At 42.2% G+C, this 21,742-nt stretch overlaps 3 protein-coding genes across 7 annotated transcripts in view; all 3 read left to right on the forward strand.

Annotated features, from left to right (window-relative positions):
- Positions 1-329: 329 nt before the first annotated feature.
- Positions 330-21,742, forward strand: part of hoxb3a (homeobox B3a) — a 79,305-nt gene continuing 57,892 nt past the window's right edge. For 3 of the 5 annotated variants that reach the window (XM_080905047.1, XM_080905046.1, XM_080905053.1), the window contains exon 1: positions 330-966. The gene's annotated coding sequence lies outside the window, so the exon portion shown is untranslated. Of the gene's footprint in view, positions 967-20,890; positions 21,170-21,742 lie in introns of those variants that run through there. The other 2 variants (XM_080905037.1, XM_080905048.1) reach the window with 1 other exon arrangement.
- LOC308411217 (homeobox protein Hox-B6a-like) lies at positions 7,939-12,046 on the forward strand. The gene is made up of 2 exons (XM_080905058.1): positions 7,939-9,976; positions 11,605-12,046. Exons 1-2 carry the CDS (start codon positions 9,403-9,405, stop codon positions 11,883-11,885), a joined length of 855 nt encoding a protein of 284 aa, XP_080761184.1. The 5' UTR covers positions 7,939-9,402; the 3' UTR covers positions 11,886-12,046.
- On the forward strand, positions 12,202-19,222 carry hoxb5a (homeobox B5a). The gene is made up of 2 exons (XM_080905057.1): positions 12,202-16,968; positions 18,267-19,222. The coding sequence occupies exons 1-2, from the start codon at positions 16,287-16,289 to the stop codon at positions 18,512-18,514; spliced, it is 930 nt and encodes a 309-aa protein (XP_080761183.1). The 5' UTR covers positions 12,202-16,286; the 3' UTR covers positions 18,515-19,222.

Raw genomic sequence — 21,742 nt, forward strand, 5'->3', positions numbered from 1 at the left:
CTAAAACGAACAAAAATCAAATAAATATAAAGCATGACATGAAAAATCCACAATAATGCGTGGCAAAATTCTTCACGCTCTCCAGTGCTTTGAAAGCTTTTAGCTTGCTTTTTAAGAAGCGGTCGATGAAGAAAATGGCGGCCTGGAGAATGAAATAAGAGAAGGAGCAGCTCGGTTCTAACAACACTCCATGAAGAAATGCAATAAATTCTTTGTTGTTTTATGAAAATTTACAACTTTGTGATACAAGTTTATGAGTGACCGCGCGCGGGGATTGGCCGACGGGCGGGTCATGTGGACGCGCTTAACGTGAACATGAACTTTTTATGATTTCCCAAGTGGCTATATTGCTGCAGCACTCCGCTCCGGCCCGAGCTGCCGCCTGTCCTTCCCTGCTCCTGCAAGGCTCCACTCGGAGTCCGACCACCGCCAGGAAATGAACACCCGGCTGTAATTAAACGAGCGAGTTAATGAGAATATTTGTTGTGACTGTGGAAACCGGCACGGCGAGACGCCGACAACAAGCCGCCCCTCCCCCTCCTGCTTCTTCTCTTCCTGCTTCGCTATGGCTTCTTGCTCCGTCTGGTCTCGTGCTGCTGCTGTCTATTCCAAATTGGCGGATCTGGATGAGAACAGTTCCGCTGTGATGAGACAAAGAAGGGGCGAGCAGTGGGACCCAACCCGGAGAAAGCATCCCGGAGATGCCCTCATGATTTACATTTTTAATTTCAATTTGACATTTGATTTGTCACTTGTCACTGCAAGGATGATGAAGACTACGGTGGTGGTTTGACGCCTGGGTGACAGCAGTCCCCCATCCCCAGTTCCTGCACTTCCTCAACATTACATCCACCTAATTACCACCCAGTGCAGGGCTGTCTCGTGCCATTCCAGACTGCCTGACTTGTTCGAACGCAAGGAAGTGACCGGCAGGTGTGTGGGCTCGTGACGGATTATCAACAAACGGTAAGAGCCGTCCACGCACGTTTAACGCAACCCTGCATGATGCGCATTGTTAAAGGAGCAGAGAAAATGAGTCAGCGCAGCTTTTCTCAATTCTGCAGCATCTAGTTGATTCATTTGTTTTTTGTTTTGTTTTGTTTGTTTTTTCTAAACGAAGCGTTGCTCCGCCATTTCAGAATAAACGGTTTCCTAGCTGGATCTATACAGATATATTGGTTAGTTTAAATAGTGGTATTAGCTGTCGAGGAGCCATCTATTGCTCGAAACTCGGCTGTTTGAGAACTGAAAGATTAGCTTCCAGCTTTTCCTCCAAAAGCTGCGCATTGTGTTTGCAGGAAGGAGGCAAATGTGCAAATGAAAAAGACTGGCTTTGATCTGATGGCTTTGGCAGAATTTGAAGTCCCTCATTTACTATGACTTTTAAAGATAAAAGCAACAGTTTTCTATTTTGGGGGTTTGCATCTGGCTGCAGGTGAATTGAAGATGAGCTTCTGGGGTTTTGTCAGTGTTTTACTTCCAGCGTGTAGGTTTTTCTGTTTCGATTTTTTTTTCATTAGATTGACAGCGGGTGTGTGTGTGTGTGTGTGTGTGTGTGTGTGAGAGAGAGAGAGAGAGAGAGAGAGAGAGATAGTTTACAAGCAAGGCATGTTTGTCTGTCTCACTTTTATGACTTTGGTTCCCTTCTCATTTCCTCCCTGGAGCAGACGTTTTTTTTCTTTCCCTGCAATCACAACCCCACAGTCACAAACACACCTGTAGGTGTCATCTCCTTGGTCTCCAATAGCCAGACTTTTCATCTCAGAGCGCGCGCACACACACACACACACACACACACACACACACACACACACACACACACACACACACACACACACACACTTGATCACAAGGACAAAAAAAAGAAGATTTTATCTTTATTTTTACCCTTGTCTGACAAATCATCATCACCCAATGTTTAAAGCTTATGTGGTTTTTCTTATTGTAACATGTTATTTACTAACGCTCATATGTGCTCCTTGATATTCCTCCTCATACAAAACAGGGTCTGACTGATTATCTAAGAACATTGCAGGTCTGCAAACGGCTGTGGAAATTTTCGCTGGACAAATATACACTTTAACAACTTGTATTTTACCTTATAGTCATTTATTTGGTTGTTGTCAAATTATTCACAAACCACTCATAGAAATGTATGCACATGTATTTTTACAGTTAAACCACATTTCGAGTCGTTTCCAATTCCGCTTTGTAGATGAACAGCTAACACAATCATTCTTATGCAGGATGGTTTAAAACACACAGTAGACACAAGGATATGCCTAATAGTAAGCTGTAGCATGATGAACATATATCCTAGAATCAACAGTCTTGCTTTGTGAGAAATTCAGTATTGTCAATAAACACCAGTTCTTTAAGATAAAGTCACTGCCTCGTTTTAGGGATATATTGTGAGCCACATGCAATACGCCGTGCCGGACTTTCTAAAGCCACGATCACACTAAGTCGTGGCTACAGATCTGCGGCACTTTTCCAATTCTTTATTCCGTCTGTAGTGGTAAACGGAACATAAATCAATCGTGCATTCGTTAAGTTACGGGGTATGCTGAACGTGATAAGTAAAACAAACGCAAACATAGAACAGAGAAATAAAATGTATAATAAATTATGTATATTTTTTTTAAATCTGTTTGCGATTAGAAGGCATTTCTATTGTAGGGCCTATCTTACAATATAAAGCGCCTTTATGAGACTGTTGTGAGTTGGCGTTGTATAGATAAAATTTAATTAAATTTGAAATTGAATTTCTTTTTGGTCCCAGGTACCGTGAAACATTTGCTTTAAAAACATGACTTTACTGAAATGCATTGAGCATACTTATGGGTTTTAACAAACACGTATGCTAAAATATTTATATTTTTGTCGCAGATATCAATATAGTATTGAGGTTATTGAACAGAGAAAGACCACGCAGAATCTCAAATCAGCTATTGACACTCATTATTGTCAGCAGTGTAGTATTATTTTTATTATTATAATCATTGACTAGGTTTAGAACAGCAGTATGCGTGTGTGTTTATGTATGTGTGTGCATTAATAATCACGGACTCGAGAGATGTTTACGGTCTTATTTACCATATTTAGAAGTGTCATCTTTAGTTATACATTTTTCACATACTACAGATGTAGTTATATTTAACCGTCAAACAATTTGGATCATATACAGATGTTAATGTATGTCTTGAAATTCTGGAACTAAAATGGATAATTTAACACAAATATAATTGTTATATAATACTAAATGAAGACAGTAACATTTAGAGAGTGGTATATAAGGTACGAGCAATGTGTGTCTTTCTGTCTTGTGTTCTCTGTTTTGGTAGATAAGTTGAAGCCAATAGTCTGTTTTCCTGTAAAGCTGTGATCACACAGCTCTGGGAGCAACGGTTATAGACAGACACAATCCGGAGGCTGTTTGTGTTCGACGGCAGTCCTTACAATGAAGCTTCAGAGCAGCCCAGAGTCCGCACTTAACAAGACACTCTGGTGCCATCTAGTGTTCCGTTAACAACAATACCAAAGAGCACATAGACGCATACACAGGTTCTTCTTTCTCAAGACTCGGAAACACAAGTTATACATCCCTGGGTCAGTGTCAATGCGATTTACAAAAACCATGCCCGCAATTTTACTTATGTATTACCTCTGGAAAAATAATACCAGGTCAACCCCAGCGAGTGGCACAAAAAGCTTTTGTGTGCTTTCACAAGAGTGTATGCTGAAGATTTTTTTTGTCTTTGATGTAGGGTTGGAAAGGTCGACTTGTAGCACTGAGGTAGAGAAACGGGTGTTTCTCTCCGTCCTGCTTTGTTGCCAAGGTTAGGCTGGGTGCTGTTACACTGCTGAATGAAACGTGGAGAAAACCGTGTGTGTACAAAATCCCAGAAGAATGCTGTGCTTGTGTGTGTGTGTGCGTGTTTGCGCGTGCGCACGAGCACTGGATGTGCTCAAGGAAAAGTAATTCTGGATGCAAAATTTATGCTGATTGGTCAGGAGGGCTGTTTCGGAATAGAGCGGCAAGCAGGGAATGTGAGTGCATGGGCTTCACCGTGTTCGTGTGTGTGTAAGCATATTAATTCGTCCTTGCTTTGTGGTTTTATCACTTGCGCTTATCTGTAAATCTGTTGTGCAGCCCCACTCAGATATATGTTTCCAGTTGTGAACGTGTGTGTAATCATCTGAAAGACCCTCATGGAGGGAAAACTATGGCGTTCTGTTTAATTTATGACTTTAGCATAGTCTCACTTTAAATTGAGTATTCAATTTCAGAGTATTGAGATCAGATACAACATTTGTTTTCGCTTCACCTATTTGTGGTCTGCGCAGCGGATAAATACCTCGACAGGATTTTCTGTGCAGTTAGAATAACGATTGCCAGGATGATAGTACCAGATAGTGCCTTATTATTATTATTATTATTATTATTATTATTATTATTATTATTATTCGTCTGACCAAATAATGTCGAACAACACAGTTTGAATAATCAAGCTCGAGTCTTCTTATTTAGCCGAAAAATATGCGGCTCTTTCTGATGCTGCATTCACCCACCCGTTAAACTTTAACTGGTCCCGAGGCCTTTTGTGGCTGAGGGCTCGCGTCCACCGGTAATAGTCCAGTGAACTGACCTGGAGCGCGTGCTCACAGTACCCTGAAGGACGCGGCGAGTCGACTGGCGCTGCCTGGAAACGATTAATATATTAAACAAGAGAAAGTACTAGTCAGGCAGTTTTTTGGAGTTTGTCATTAACTGGTGCAGCAGAAGAGGTCTCTTTCTCTCTCTCGCGCGCGCGCGCACGCACACACACACACACCGAGCAAGAGAATTAGCAATAGAAGCTCTATGTATCTAAACTCTGAACACATGAACTTTTTATCTCCAAGCATCACAACTTCTGCAATCTTCTATACGATCCTAAGAGCGAAAGTATTCTACTTATATCAAAAAATGTCCCCGTTTTTCCTGACATGAGTAAAACCCATAAAATATCTAAATTAATGACATTATAACAGACCACCTACTTAAAATGTCTGCTCTGCCAGACAAGGACCAGTCTGATGCGCGCAGAGTTTTGAACTCCTTTTTGTAAATAACTCGTACTAAAATGACACATAAGAGTAATTTAGTAGGATAAGCAGTGAATTTTTAATTTCATAGACGGTTAATTATTTAACCCGTGAAATGCTATCGATCCTTTCACTGCCACGGCTGAAATAAACCACAGGTGAGCTGCACAGTGCTCGTTACTTGTGCGGAGAACAGCACATTTGTTCATCTGCTGTTTTGCTGCGGGCCTGTTTTTCAGTTCGTAGCCATTCCTCGGACTTTACAAGGAGTCATAAAAAGTCATAAAACCATAAAAGTCCTGAGTTCTCTCTTTCTCCTTCGCACATACCCCCCTTCCACACACACACACACACACACACACACACACACACACACACACACACACACACACACACACACACACACACACACACACGCAAAAGGTGAAAGGGACCCATAAAGCCATAAAGCAGCCGCCTGACTCTTTCAGCTTTAATTGTCGATAATCTCTGAAGTTTCCCGGATTCCTGGAGTTCCTTCAGCGCCTCTCGGCTGTTTACTCTGAAGCTGCACCATTAAATTTACTGTGCAGGAATACAGCAGGCTTAAAACGCATATCCGTTTAGAAAAAAGATGGGATTTGTAATTGTCATCCAACCAATTTTTAACGTGGGAGAATGTCCCAGAATATTAACTTTTTTCTTTCTTTGTTTTCTGATATAATCTAGACCATTCCATCTCTCTACAGTTTCTATTTATTTGTGTCATTATGATTCATATACTTAAAACAGATTTCGCTTCTTGTCATTACCCTGTTATTAGTGTTGGACCAGTGGTAAAAACTTAATAACTATATAGCTAATGACTGGAAGGCTGTTAGCCTACTGATTTTGGGGTGGTTAAAGCAGCTAACAGGCCATCCGAGGTAGCTTATGTTATTTGTGGTCTTTTAAGTCTCCCATTTTGTATTGTAGTTACTCAAATAAATAATTCGTTGAATTTCGGCACAAAGGTCTAGCACACCCAATGTCATGGTAATGCTCTCAGCAGCGTCGGTACACAGCCCCGTTCCCTTTTTTTCAATACTGGTGGACGGCAAGTTAAAGTTTGGTAGACTTCAATATCCCCGTCAACACAAGGAAATATCAGGCAGTAAAACGCAACAAAGCATAAGGTCACGTGACATAAAATGTGACTTCTTTACTAGCTTTAAAGCAGACTATGTCCTTCTGCTATTCCTTTATGTCCACCCCACTCCTCTCCCTGACACACACTCGCACAGGGACCAACCATCCGGTTCTCAAATAGCAAAATGTTTCCAAAGTTTAGGTCGTTTTTTTCTTTGCTCTGCTCTTTCGTGTCGTCTGCCACTCGCTTCTCCCAACTGCAATTGCATCTGCAATGACACATAAATATATGTCCACGTGCAACATGGAGGACAATGTCATCATGCAGTGTTGCCTATGAATATTTCCATGCAGTCACATGATATAAGATGATAAGATGATGATATTTCATGTTGCTTTTCCAGCATTAGAACCAAACTACAAGTTCGTGAGATCTCCTCTGAAGTTATTCTTAAATGTTACATTAATCTATACTTTAAATAAACTGCTAATCTCTGCAAAAATTGTCATATAAAATACATAGATGCTTCGTAACAAAACTTTCGGTATGTTACTATACCAACACTTCAATTGGCTTGACAATATTCTTAGCTTAAGCAGAGCTGTACCTCGAATCAGGAAAAGCTATGATTCTGCCTTTATATTATTATTAGTATTATCATTATTATTATTTGTATTTTTCAAAGTTCTTTCTTCATATTTACTCTGTGGGCTGGTGCTGGTATAGGCCTACCACAGATATAATACCAAAGCCACAATCACGTTAATACCGTGCTAATGCAAATAGGCTGTATATATAATAATAGTATTACCGTCTTGTGTGTGTCCCAGGCTGTAGGCCATGCCTGTCCTGTCCCGACTGTTAGTGCTCATTAATGATTACACCACAGTCAGCTCCAACACAATGCTGTTGCTTCCCGTTCCCACAAAGTGGAGAGGAAACGGAGCGTCCTGCCAACAAGAGAGAGCGAGAGAGAGAGAGAGCGAGAGGTCAAAATAAAAGTTCAGAAGACAGATTCTCCATCAGTTTGTGTAATCCTGCATAGAACGCGCGGCTCGGGGATTAAATTTCATATTTGTCCTCCTACGACGAACAGTATTACTTTAAAACGAAGAGATGGGGGAACTGATGAAGTGGGGAGGTGAAGTAAAAGTAAAAATAGGCTTTGTCTCTATCGGTAGTCAAACTGTCTACAGTTTGGCCATTCAGACAAGTCAGAGCCTGTAGAGGAAGCACAGAAAGACACCGAGAGGGGGGGCGACTTATTTATGACTGCGGTTATTTTACGACCTCAGCGACACATATTCCGTTTGTGGCCGCGAATGAAAAGCACGCCGAAATACCCGCACCCTCCACCCAGCTCGACCCTATTTATTCTCCTCTCTAATTTTGAAGAAGGAAAGGGAGGTTCTAATGTTTCTTTGCGAAAAGAGTGCAAAATGTGTCTGTGTAAATTTAGTTTTTATTATTCTAAGGGATGATAATAATAATTTGTGACACTAGTGTACCCATTAGCTATGTTTTTTTCTTTTACATTTATAATTATCGTTCTACATTTATAATTATCGTTCCATATAGTGTAAAACTGAGAAAAAAATATAATATAATTTTACAGTAGTAATGCAGTATGTTTTTTTTGTTAGTGGTAAAACTAACAAATCTATAATAACGGCGTTTTTTTTTATTCGAAGACTTCATTCTAATTGTTTTTTTTAAACAATGCAATATATTTCGGTTCAATATAAACATGGACGTGGCCATATATATATTGAAAGAGCTTCAGGCGCGTGGGTCTAATGAGTGTCAAGATGACGCTAAGAAAAAAAGCAGAAAGAAAAAATACTTCTTTTCTTTTTTTGTTTTACATTTCAGGCTAATCAGTGTCACCGGAGAAGAAAAAAGGAAAATAATAAATCACTGCACACATTGATCAGACCCAGCACCCTCTGGCACAGTATAGGAGTTACATTTTTCTGACTGAATAGTCTTATGGTACTCTTATAGCAGCATATGTATGTGTGGATATATATATATGGATATATATGGATATATATATATATATTTTTTTTTTCTACATTTCTAACTATCAGATTATGTGCCGAAAATCCCTTCCAAATTACTAAATTAGTCTTCTGCTTTAGAAAATAGCAGCCTGCGATAGGAGTAGGACACACACACTGGCCGAAGAGGGGACATAAACTACCCAATCACCAGATATACCAATTGCAAATATACAACACTCCAATTACATGGCCCATATTATATAGTAGGCTGAATCTAATACTAGCATCACACACACTGCACCACACACAAGACGCGCGCACGTTCCCGGCTGTGATTTACGCTCCACAAATTCATTTTAATGCGGTCGGTATTATCTCCAAAGCGCCGGGAAACATATTTTATTATTCGGTTGCCTTCTCTCCCAACCCCAAGGGGAAAACGCGCATACGTGTGAGAACTGCTGGTTTTTATGGGTCCAACAACAGACGGAGGAAGACACACGGGGAGAGAAAAGAATCAATTTAACGCGTCGAGGATTCCGGTGTGATTGCGCAATGTCACCGGGAACAGAAGGAAGATTAGAAAGAGAGATTAGATACGAATTAAAAAGGAAAGAAAGGAAGAGAGCGTGTTTGTGTGTGGTGGTGGGGGTGTATTCGGTAGTTCCCAGACCTCCTCCTCTTCCTCTTCTTCTTCCTCTCCTACGAAAGGAAAACAGCGAACGAATGCCAGGCACAGACGCGTCCCATTGGTCAGTTCGAGGTCAGCTGGTGTCTGCCCTCCAACCCCCCACCCGATACCCCTTCTCGCCCCGTCCCGTGTTCTCCGATCGCATACACACACGGAGAGGTTCTCTCTGTTGCCCCCCACCCTCCACACGCCCCTCCGTCCCACACTGGCACTCAGCCCACCTAATACAACCCCCCCCCTCCTCCCAATCTGCGATACACTAAGTGATAGCGGCAGCCCGTCGGACTGTCGGCTATAAAACACAACAAATCATAAAGTGCAGGCAGGGGAAGGCAGAGGAAGCAGGACGGGAGGGAGAACCGTTAGCTGCTAGCCGTTAGCCTCTGCCTACTCCTCCTCCTTCTCCTTCTTCATCGAGTGAACGTTGTTATTGTGTTTGTTTCGTCCCCTCCTGTCCTCCCCTCTCCTCTTCTCCTCTTTTCCGGCTTCTCCTCTTTTTCTTCTTTCTCCTGATGAATTCCTATTTTGTCAACTCCTCTTTCCCGGTGACGCTACCGGGAACGGGTGGAAGCGGGCAGGCGGCGGCAGCAGAGTCGTTTTTGGGTCAGATACCTCTCTACTCATCGGGATACGCCGCCGACCACCCGCTTAGGCACTACCCGGGGGCAGCAGCCGTTACCGCAGCTGTGGCATACAGCACCGGCGGACCCGGCGCACACCAGGACAAACCGTACCCGGCATCCACCTACTACCAGCAGGCGGCCAATGGAGCATATACCGGACACCGGGCGACAGCAGCAGCGGCGGGGGTCGGTGTTGGGGGCGCGACCGGAACCGGTGCCTGCGACTACGCCACGGCAGCGGCGGCAGCGGCGGCCGCAGCTGCAGCCACGAGTTTCTACAGGGATAAGGAACACCCGTGCGCTCTGGAGGAGCATCAGCTCGCGCTCAGTCAGGACGGCGTGCAGCGTAAAACAGAGTGCGTAGGGCTCAGTGCAAAGGGGCTTTTCGGAGAAACGATGGAAGACAAACAGTCGGCGTCAGTGCCCATTTATCCATGGATGCAGCGGATGAACGCCTGCAACGGTGAGTGTCTTCTTCTTCCTCTTCCTCTCTTTCTTGCATATTTTATGATCCCAGTCATAGAAATGACGTTTGTTTCCTCTGTCAGCCTCTGTTAGATTTCCTTTCCTTTTCCCCTCCTCCTGCCACAGAAGCTGCTTTATGATCCCCGTTTGTTGACCTGTCAGTCCGTCATGTGCGCTGTATTTTATTGTCCGTCATAAAACGGGTTTGTTTGCATTGCGGGTCCTTTTACTGTAGCCTGTGTGACCCGTGACGATGCTACCAAGTAAAGCAAAGTGTGGGGGAAAACAAGGAGCAGATAAAAAAAAATAATGATGTAGATATAGAGGAAATACAGAGATAAGTCTAAATATCCACACTCTATTAGTCATTCGTTTATTCAAATGTGTCTGAATAGTTCATCTTTTATTTTTGAAAACGCTTTTCCTCTCAGACATACTCTGCTTTGAGACATGACCAATAGGATGCGATAAATACTGTTTTGTTTTTGCTAACGTTTCTTTTCTGTGCTGATAAAGATATATCACATTTCCTGTTGCTATTATTGGTTTTGACCTTTTCTATCTTATCGTTTATTGAGCCTCCGCAGCGTAGACAGTGTTATTCACTGTTGATTCAAATCGTATATAGATATAGCCTAAAGTTTAAAGTGAAAGTGAGGCAAACCGTGGCGGAAATAATGTGAAATAGTTTCATTTAGTCGGCTCTCCTAAAAGTTTGTGCTTTTGCACTCTTGCATGATTTAACCTAAAGTGTTAAACACTGTCCTGTGCTGCAAACCATCCTTAAGAGAGAAAAACGGCCTGTTGAGGGTAGAATGAGTAATAGCAGATGATGCAGAGCTAGTGTTTTGTAAAGCCCTGCAGGACACTCCGAGTTATGACAGATGAGGTGGGTAACATACTTCGCCGCAAATAAATATATATGGAGGAAAACAAAGAGCGCGTTATAAATGACAGTTAAAGGTGCAAATAGTAGCCAGAGAGAGGGGAGAGTTATTTATGGTCATTTGGATTTAGATATGAATAGCTTGTGGCATGCAATCCATGCTCTTACTTTCAAATCAATACATAAACTGAAGTTGCCTTAATTGCCTTATTAGTGAAGATCGGTGTATACACACCACAATGGGAATTTATTTTCTGAATTTACTGCTACTTACCATCAGCAACATTATATAACATAGTTATTCTCCGTGTTTCATAAACCATGAAGTTCAACTTTCCTGTAGAATGATTGTTATTGTTTTTATTAAACAAAATAAGAAATCCAAGTTTTCACTTTTCACAAAGCCAAAAATAATCCGCGGCTTCGCAGTCAGAGTAAGTAAACATTTTAGTAAAACAATGTTAAATTCACATTAAAACAGTGTCCTTAAGGGATGGCGCACATTGTTAGATGGCAGCCATCGTCTGCATTGTTCTTTAATGTGAACATTACTAATTCTTAATTTAAGCGGGGGCAAATAGCCTTGATAATACTAAACAGGCACTGTTGTGGAAACTTGTAGAATAGAATAGAATAGAATATGCATGTGATGAAATTTTCTGGTAACGTTTTCTTAACAGAATAGTTAACGCCTCAGTGTTGTTATCTTGGTTCAAATGTATCTGTCTCTTGCTTCTCAGGGACCTTCAGTAGCCCCGGGAGACGCGGTCGGCAGACGTACACCCGCTACCAGACGCTCGAGCTGGAGAAGGAGTTTCACTTCAACCGGTACCTCACGCGGCGACGTCGGATCGAGATTGCGCACGCGCTGTGCCTCACGGAGCGACAGATTAAAATATGGTTCCAGAACCGGAGGATGAAGTGGAAGAAGGAGAACAAGCTGATCAACTCCTCTTCTACATCCTCTTCTTCTTCCTCTACGGCGAACGGTGCAGATGAAGAGGAGAAACGGACTGAGTAAAACAGGACCAAAAATAAACTAATGTAAGACACGTAAAAGGAAGGGCAGAATAAAAGAGAAGACATGCTGATTAATCTCATGCCTCCAAGTTTTTCAAGAGCACCCCCCGCATTTTTTTCTCTCTCTCTCTCTCTGTTGTTTTTTCTTTCTTTCTTTCTTTTCCTCACCTGAGCAGTGGTGAAACAACGGAATGGGGGGATTTATTTTTATCCCTCTTACATCAACTCTTTCTGTAGGCTGTACTTGAGTGGTCTTATATTTGGTAATAATTTGTAAAACACTCTATAGCAAGGGTTATGTAACTGTGGAAAGGGACAGATACGATAAAACCTGGGAGGGGAAAGGAACATGGCGTTAAATTAAAGAATACAATAGATGAATGAACACTTTTTTTAAAGGCCACCAACACAAGGCCACAAGTAGTTTTGAAACACAATTTATTGCTGCATTCCGCCTACCGATTTTTTTACTGTACTTTTTTATGGCTATGCATATTTAATTTATTTCATTTTATTTTTTATTCTTTCAAAGACATCATGTAAGGCACTTGTTTTAGGGTTTACAACTTGTTTTGGGGGCTTTAGAACTTGACTTCCGGCTGTTTCCTTCCCGATTTTGTTTCTTATTATTTGTAAATGTGTGTAGCCTTTAATACCTTTAAGTACACGTGCAAGTATGCTCTGCATATACACGAAGGGAGGAAAAACTATTGGAGGTATGTATGTCTTATGGTGTTCATATTTAAACTGTACAGAAATAAGCAAGGGAAAAACACCTTGTATGGTGAAAATAATGTAACTACGGTTGAGGGGAATTTTTCAATATCGGGAAACCTGTTGAAGCTTTGGGTGGGGTTGCGGTTGTTAACCTACTGATGATATTCGCCAAACTACCTAAAACATTCAGGAAAGTGTATATTTTATCGATTTTTACATGTTTTGGTTATGTGTTATTGTCAAGTAATCACATATACTACCTATGACAAATGTTTAATAAAATGTAAAGGAATTTATGGAGAAAGGTTATTTTTATAACGGGGATAGGGTGTGTTTGTGTGTGTCTTGGGGCATGAAATGAATTTTCATTTATTCTAACATTAATTAACGCGCAGTAAAGGTTAGTCAAACTCAACATTACTGGATTTGAGATTGGTTTATTTTATGATTTAGAGGACAACTTTAACACGCTTGAGCCTTTTAGCCTCTTACTGGTGTTAAACGCGAGGCTGCGGCCAAACAGGCGCACGCGACGATCTGGAAGGAAAGCGACGAGGAGAGTGAGCTGCTGATGGCGGGCTCAAACTAAATGATGACCAGAGCGAGGCAGAGAAAGTTGACCTCTCCTCGAGCCCTGCAGCCAGACACGTTACACATAGACACACACTTCACGCAGACAAAGTGGACAATGTCCTCGTGACCTTTTAACTCTACTTGTCCCCTGAGTGACCGGCGCGTTGTATCCATCTTGGAAGTTTCACTGATGCGGGTGCAAACACACACACACACACACACACACACACACACACACACACACACACACACACACACACCACTGCACATTAGCTTATCTCATGAAACATGAAAACCATAAAGACAAATATGGTCTAAATCAGAGTTACTTTAGAATGATTTCATTTGCCGGCTTTTCATTCGGAACATTCAAGATATATTTCTGAATTTTCCAGTTATGGGTATAATAACACACATAATAAGCATAACAGAGAACAGATATTTATTTATTTATTATTTGACGGTCTTAAGTCATACCAAGCAAGTGCTGTTATTATAGCATGTATCTAACGAATACACATTTTAAGTTTAGAAAAAAAAATCCTGTTGGAATACTACCAAGACAAAGATGGCATAAGCTGGTAGTAAATAATTAATAAGCACACCTAGAAAAACCAGCCTCGCCACTGTGCGAGGCGAAGAACTAAAGCTTTCACATGATTTAATTAATGATACTTTTAGTTATGTTATGTTTGAATTTAATACTTTGAGAGACAAATTGAGAATATAGTGAGACTCGCAATGAAATGACCTCAAGAGAAAATCTATTAAAGCGTATTCTGCAGCACAGACATATTCAGTGTACGTTGGTTTCTTTTTGTGTTGTGGATATGACTCGATTGGCGATTTCGTTCCCATTTTGAATCAGTTGTATGACTACGTGCTGGCAGATGTTCTATGTTAAACACAGTGGAAATGGTTTTACTGTGAATCAGGGGGGCTCGTCTTTACATATTGCACATACGTGCTTGGTGTTTAACATATTTTAAGGAGAGAAAAACGAAGAGGAAATGTTTCATGTTGTTTTGTTCTTTCTATCTCTACTGAAAGCTGTTCTCTACTGAAAGTCTCAATTTTGAAGAAGAAAAATTGTTTGTTTGTTTTTTGTTTATTTGTCTGTTTAAGACAACTGAACATTAGTTAGAAAGAGTTTGTCTTAGACCACAATCTATAATTGGTTAAAATATCAAAATCTCCAAAAATGAAGCATATTGAAATCTGCGTGGCTCTTTGAATGAGATTATTAGAATAAAAGGAACTGCATCTGTGCGCAGGCACTGGTTGCAAAATGTGCTCTAATCTGGGCTCATACCTTAAATTCTGACCCTCCTTTATTCTTACTCAGAATGCGACAAATTCAATATAACATAAAGTAAACGCAAAACACGTGCAGCTGAAGAGATAGGTAGGTTGAGCGAAAGAAAAGAGATGGATGGATGGATGGATGGATGGATGGATGGACGGACGGACGGACGGACAGATAGTTTTATTCTATGCTAAAACTGAATTATGATTGTCTTCAAACTGGCCTTATTGAAATATTTAAATGTTTTTCGTTCAGTGAGCTCTTTCATGGAACAAATTCAGCGCGATTGTGCTGATCTATAAATACCAAAGGCAGTGTGCTGAGAGGAGTGTGACAGCTGGGTCTTTTGTGGCTTTAAACCCCATGTTGCTGTTATGTGTGCTTGCCCGTGTGTTTTAAATGTGCCTGCTACTTTGTAATATTCAAGATGAATCCCATTCCAACTGCTGGTTTCTTTAGCCGAGACTCTGAAATGTGGCCTGCAAACTGCACACATTTCCCCACTGAGCACATCCATTTGTATCATTTCACACATACACACAAAGCTCTGGAATTCTTCATCTGTCGCCTGTTCTAGCTGCTGTGCCGGAGTTACAACAAAGCGTGTACACCCGAGTGCACACTGAGGCCTACTTCAAACACGCAAACGCTTAGACACACACAAGCACTCCCGCGGCTGAAATGCACCCAAACCCGGGAATCAACAAATCATAAATCAGCAGATTTCCATCCAGTGTGGACGTCACAGATCAGGTTTAACATTCCTCGTCTGCAGCTGCAAAGAAGGCTTGCAGTAAGAAAGAAAGAATGTACAGTCGCAGGCCAGTCGAATTGTCATAACTCAAACATTTTTTGTAGTATTGACTGTTTAGTTTGGTCTGTGATGTATTTATTTATTTATTTGTTTGTTTATTTTTGCCTAATTTTTGTGATATTTTGCACTATATTTCCTACTGGTGTTTTGTACCTGTGCCGGAAGTTGAGGTACAAACAATTAGTGCAGCAAGTCGAAACACTGCATAACACAAAAAAAACACGTGTATTTTATCAGTGAGACCGCTTTTTGGTAGAACTCCGGGATAAATATCAACAGCTATCAGATGTATGTGGAGAAAGGCTAGTTACTATTTTTTTACCATGGTGTTCATTATTAACGTTTGATTTTACGGTTCTTACGGCTCTTAATTGTGAGACTAAGCAAAAGGTCAATTAACAGAGCTGAGTGATGAACAAACACACACACAATGTTTTTTTTTTTTATAGCATGGATATGTCATGGACTCTTGTGTGTCCTTTCTCCCTTAACACTTCTTTCTGTACAATAAATTATATCTGCAGTAGGTGGCGCTCTGAGCTCACCCCCGACACCTCTAGCAATAAAGAGAGAGAGAGACGGAGAGAAAGAGAGGGAAAGCTTCCCCCGCCCAATCTTTATCATTTGAAACCTCAGAGCATAAATTACCTCTCTAAAGTCATCGGCGAGAATTTACGACTGGTCAACAAAAGCACGTGACCGTCCCCCTCCTCCTTCCTCACTACGTGTGTGTCTCTCTCTCCTCCCTCGCCTCACCCCTCACCTCCCCCATCACACACACACACCCCTCCATCCAACACACACACACCACCCCACCCCCATATTTGGACGGCGCATACATAGCTAAAAACGAAGTACAGTGCAACGCCATAATTCACTAATACATCATAAATCGTTGAAAGTACCAGCGTTATAACGACCCAGAGAAATCTAACAAATCAAGCGCCCCTTAGTACTCAACTATAAACCTGCAAGTCTCTAAAACAACCTAAATGAGCTCTTATTTTGTAAACTCGTTCTCGGGGCGCTACCCAAATGGCCCCGAATATCAACTGCTAAATTATGGAGGCAGCAGCGGCGCAATGAACGGCGGGACGTACAGGGATTCTTCCTCCGCCACCATGCACCCTGCGACGGGCTCTTACGGCTACAGCTACAATGGCATGGACCTGACCGTCACTAACCGGGGAGGGGGAACCAACAGTACCGCCAACGCTGGAGGACACTTCGGGGGCGGCTCAGTTGGTGGGGACTCGCGGGGTTTCGGCTCCCCGGCCCCGGACAGGGGGTTCAGACAACCATCTAGCTGCTCCCTCGCCTCTGCGGCGGACTCCCTGCTGTCACCCGGCAACGAAAGCACAAAACTGGGCGCCCGGAGTTCGTCTCCTCGCTCGGATCAAGCAGGAAGCGGTAATCTCAGCTCACCAAACCTGTCCTCCGCCTCCTCCACCGGCGGTGGCGGCACAGTGCAGCGTTTCACCGAGCTGGATGACGCGTCACCAGAGATCGAGGACTTGCAGCATAACCGGGACACCAGTCACGCCAGCAATCCGCCACCCAGGACCGGGCATAAGCAGGAGGGCGGTCCGACGGGATCAGCCGCTGGCAACACTGGCAGTGAGGCGCAGACACCACAGATATTCCCCTGGATGAGAAAGCTACACATTAGTCATGGTACACATTGCTCTTGTGTTTACAACTTATTTTCCATGTATCCTAGAAGTTTCGGGCGATAACATTCATATGACTGGTTCAGCAGAATAGCCTCCGTGTTGACACATGGGACTGGTAACAGTTCAGTGCTTGTTGTACCTATATCGGGGCTTCTTAAAATGCACATTAATGATTGTGCAGAATTATTGCTGCTTTGATCTGTGTAAAGTGGATGCTCGAGAACAGCAGGAAGATACCCAATTAGCCACGGTTCTTCGTTTTTCTCTGCACCTTACCAGACTTTTTTCTACTGCGTCAATTTCATATTTTCGTGTGGCAGTCAGAAATCAGTTGTCAAGATTATGAATCTCAAATGAATGGCATTTAATCGTGCGCATTGTGTTAATATTGATGCTTTCATTTTAAATTATGTATTCGTGTTTTAAATACTGATATGAAGATCTAAAAAAATCGAAGCAGTACACCCCAGAAAACGTCTTAGTAGAAAATTCCCATTACATTTTCGTGTTTTAGAAATCAGGAACGCCGGACAATTGCCCCTTCTGTCTCCTCTTTTTTATTTTAGCAAATTCCACAAAAGCGTCATAAATCTGTCAGGGGAGAGACGAAGGGAAGAAAAACTCAACAGGGCTGGGAAGCTGCAGACAAAGCCGGGCAAAGAAAGAAAAAAAGAAGCAGAAAGTGAGGCCAGGAAGGCTTTGGAAGCGGCTTGCTCCTTTGAAAAGTGAAGCTTTATTACGGATGGGAACTTTATTAAAAAGGTGAGGTAGAGGACGGGGCAATAAAACCCTGAAGGGTGTAAAAAAATGGGGCATATAGAGAGGTGATGGTGAAGACGGGTGGTTAAAAAGGGAAAAAAAAAGTAATGTGACAGATAAAAGCAAATGTTTTAACCCAGGCTGTGGAATGGAAATAGCAGAAATAAAATGTGTCAAGAAAGGTTGTGGTTAGGATGATGGACAGTTTTACTGTCTCCCTTTACGCTCGGTGATTTTGATAAAACAGTAAGTTTAATTCCTTGTGTATGCGTGGGGGCGTTAGAGGTTGATACAATAAAACAAACACCTGTGGCTCCAGTCTATGAGAATCCTTTGACTCATAGAAAACATCACCCTAACAGAGGCGTTCCTGACTTTAGATTGATATTTTCAAGTAGTTCTCTTATACTGGAGTGTACTTTAGAGCGCTGTAAAATACTGACTATATATTGCGCACTCTATTTTTGGACTCAATAACAGCCCGTTTCTGTCGCGTGTTGGCGCATCTTTAAAAGCCCTTTGTCCTCTCATCACCCTCAGATATGACGGGCCCCGACGGGAAACGGGCACGGACGGCATACACCCGCTATCAGACTCTCGAGCTGGAGAAGGAGTTCCACTTCAACCGGTACCTCACGCGGCGGAGGCGGATAGAGATCGCGCACGCACTCTGCCTCACGGAGCGGCAGATTAAAATCTGGTTTCAGAACCGGAGGATGAAGTGGAAGAAGGACAACAAATTGAAAAGCATGAGCCTCGCCACTGCTGGCAGCGCCTTCCAACCCTAGAAATATCTTTGTTTTAAACCAGAATCTGTCTTCGTTCATCTCTTTAGAGATGATACTACCATGTACACGCTTCCCTGGAGGAGGGAAGAAACAAACCAGAAATAAAAAAAATAAAAAAACTTGAAGAAAACAGCAAAAGAGAGGCCAGCAAAAGAAGAAGACGAAGACGAAGAAAAAATATTCCAAAATGTAATCAGAAACACTTAAGAGTACTGTACAGCAGCGCAGCACTTTTCATTTGTTCGGTATGTCGGTCTTTGGTGTTTTAGGGCAACGTAAAAAAGAATCATGACTGTGGTACTTGCTCTTGTAACAAAAAAAGTGTTTCTTTATGATGTCCTCTTTTAAAAAAGGAGGGGAGTCACGGATAAATATGCTACCTACCTTATGTCCTACTTACAACATTGCTACCTACCTATTGTTTAATGTCTACGTATCGTTTTATGTGTCAAGTGTGAATTTTTGTAACTGACCAAGTGCTTTCTAGAAAAGTTAGCATGTGAGCGTTTATTGTAAGTTATTTACATCCAGTAAGGCACGTATATACCCTCGCCTACCCCAAACCCACTATACTCGCTGTCTTACCATTAAATTCTGCGCTATTTGAAGCAGAAAGGGTGTGTGTGTGTGTGTGTGTGTGTGTGTGTGTGTGTGTGTGTGTGTGTGTGTGTGTGTGTGTGTGTGTGTGTGTGTGTGTGTGTGTGTGTGTCCGAGTTTGAAACTTAAAATAAATCACTTTGCCTGTATCTGTTTATCCATCCAAAAAGTTGTGTACAGCTCTACTATTCAAAAAAAGCTGAACTGTATTATATTGTTATTATAATTGTAATTATCGGTTCTATGCTTCTCAAATGATGTATATAGATATATATATATTGACATTTTTAAATGTGACCAGTTGGCTATTTGTAGGTGCAGTATGCGAGTTCGTGTTTATATGAGTGTGTGTGTTTATGGCTAATGGCTACCGTCCATTAAGGCCTGTAACCTGTCTGCCAGTGAGCTTTTTGTATTTGTTTGTAGCTTCAAGTAAAAAAGCAAAAACAAAAAAAGCAAACAAGAAACCCAATAAAGTTCATTGTACTCATTAAACAGAAAGACTGAAGCAACTGCTCATAATAGAAACAGTTCCACAAACAGCTTAAGGGAAATCTAGATTGATACCGGCTTTGTGTGTGTGTGTGTGTGTGTGTCTGTGAGTGTGTGTGTGTGTGTTTGTATAACATACTGAAGAAGTGATTCGAACACATATCGTTTTTGCATATTACCTCATCTATACCATATTTATATCATATATCTTTATGCAAATCTGGGGCTTTGGTTGGCATCAGTTGCCAAACACCGGTGGCTGTGGCTTCTCCAAACTGCACGCGGAAGTCTTCTTTGGCAAGATACCGAACACCAAATTGCTCTCTTTGCATATCCATAGGTGCTGTACCAATGTGCCTCAATAGTTAGGAGTGGCGTGTGTGGTTATTTACTAAAGCAGTATTATGTATTGTGCCAACAATATCAAACCATTTACTATTTTTACCTGACTTCCAATATAGGCTGAAATCAAGTGGTTTGATTTTACATTATGTAGATCTGGCTTAACTCTTCAATCCAAGTTTAAGTGTCTATTTTCGCCTCTTTTTGTAGTTTTTTAACGCACTTTCTGACATATAATGCACAATAGGTACACCATGCATAAAGACGCAACACATCAAGCATGATTGTGAGCATCAAGCGCGCAATCACTAAGGGGGCCACACACACACACACACGCACGCACGCACGCACGCACGCACGCACGCACGCACAAACAGAATCACTGGGTTTACTGACAGTTTCTTTTTCTTTCTTTTATATGTGATGAACATCAAAAGTGGTCAACACACACATAGAACAGAGAGAATTACAAATACAAGTATACACAGAACACACACTCACAAATCAGTTCTCGACTCTGCTGACCAACTCTGACAAGACAACAAACTACCCGCGGTGGACAAATTGGTCACTTTTTCTCCTTTCCGCCCGAACGAAGGCTACTCCCGGGCAAATTAAGTTTCCTCTCCTGTAAACAAGCGACTGAACTTTTAAACTCACCGGCTCATGGTGCTGCCGTTTCCCTACTCCTACAAGGCTTTCCTTCTGAGTTGCTGGGGTGGGGGCTGGACACAGCCTCTATCTCCTGCTTCTCCTCTGTGTGTGTTGAGATATATTTTTAAAGCTAACCTCCTTCTACGTTGGGCTAAACTGTAGAAAAAAGAAGGCGGCTTTGACATTTACATGTCAAACAAATAAGGGTTTTTATCTCCAAGTTGGATCGTAAAGGTCAAGCCTGGACTCAGACTGATACCTCTCACTGGTTCGCTTGCAGTCACGTGGGGTCCCATAAGCTTAGTTTTATGGTTTTGGGGAGTTGACAATGTACTATATATTTCGCATTCTCCAAAGCAAGTGACGGTTTAACTGCTTCACGGGGATCCTAAAGAGGTCAGTAAAGTAGACAGAGAAAGGGAGAGAGGGAGTATGTGTGTGTGAGAGAGAGCAGGCCACTACTACTGGCCGCTACTCCAGCTCCGGTTCACAATACACTCAGAGACCGTTGATCTCCGCTCTGCTTTGCTCTGTGGACGCCGGAGAGAAAGAGCTTGGACTCACAGCACAGTAAGTAGTGACGGCTGTCTGCAAGTGGGGGCTAAGTGGGGAGAGGAGTCGGTAAAGTGTGTGTGTGTGTGTGTGTGTGTGTGTGTGTGTGTGTGTGTGTGTTAGAGAGAGAGAGAGAGAGAGAGAAACAGAGAAAGGGAGAGAGAGCGGGGGAGGGTGTGGAGGTGGGGGGTATAATTACCTTGTCACTCACTATGTAGTTCTAGGGTATTAATGCGCTGGCGGAGTGCCGCCAAGCTCCGGTGTATTTGCCAGCGACAATTAGGACTCGGAGAGACTCGGAGAGTCCTTGTCGTCGCCGGTTCGGGACGTCCGATAGTTATTACCTCACAGATGACGCAAGATTAGAATTGTCTTTGTATGTGCCAGTATCCCCGCATATACGCGTTTCATTTTGTGCATAATGATGACGCGCAAAGTAAGAATGGTAATTACTACTTGGTTTACTGTGGGGAGAGGTGGTTGGCAATAAACACAAAGAGACTAAATTCATACAGTGATTTTAAATCTGTGTGTATGTGGGTTATATGCTGAACTTTAGGAAAATAAGACGGAAAACCTGTGCGCGCTATT

Source organism: Rhamphochromis sp. 'chilingali' (genome assembly GCF_963969265.1).
Source record: "Rhamphochromis sp. 'chilingali' genome assembly, chromosome: 15".
Classification (NCBI taxonomy): Eukaryota; Metazoa; Chordata; class Actinopteri; order Cichliformes; family Cichlidae; genus Rhamphochromis; species Rhamphochromis sp. 'chilingali'.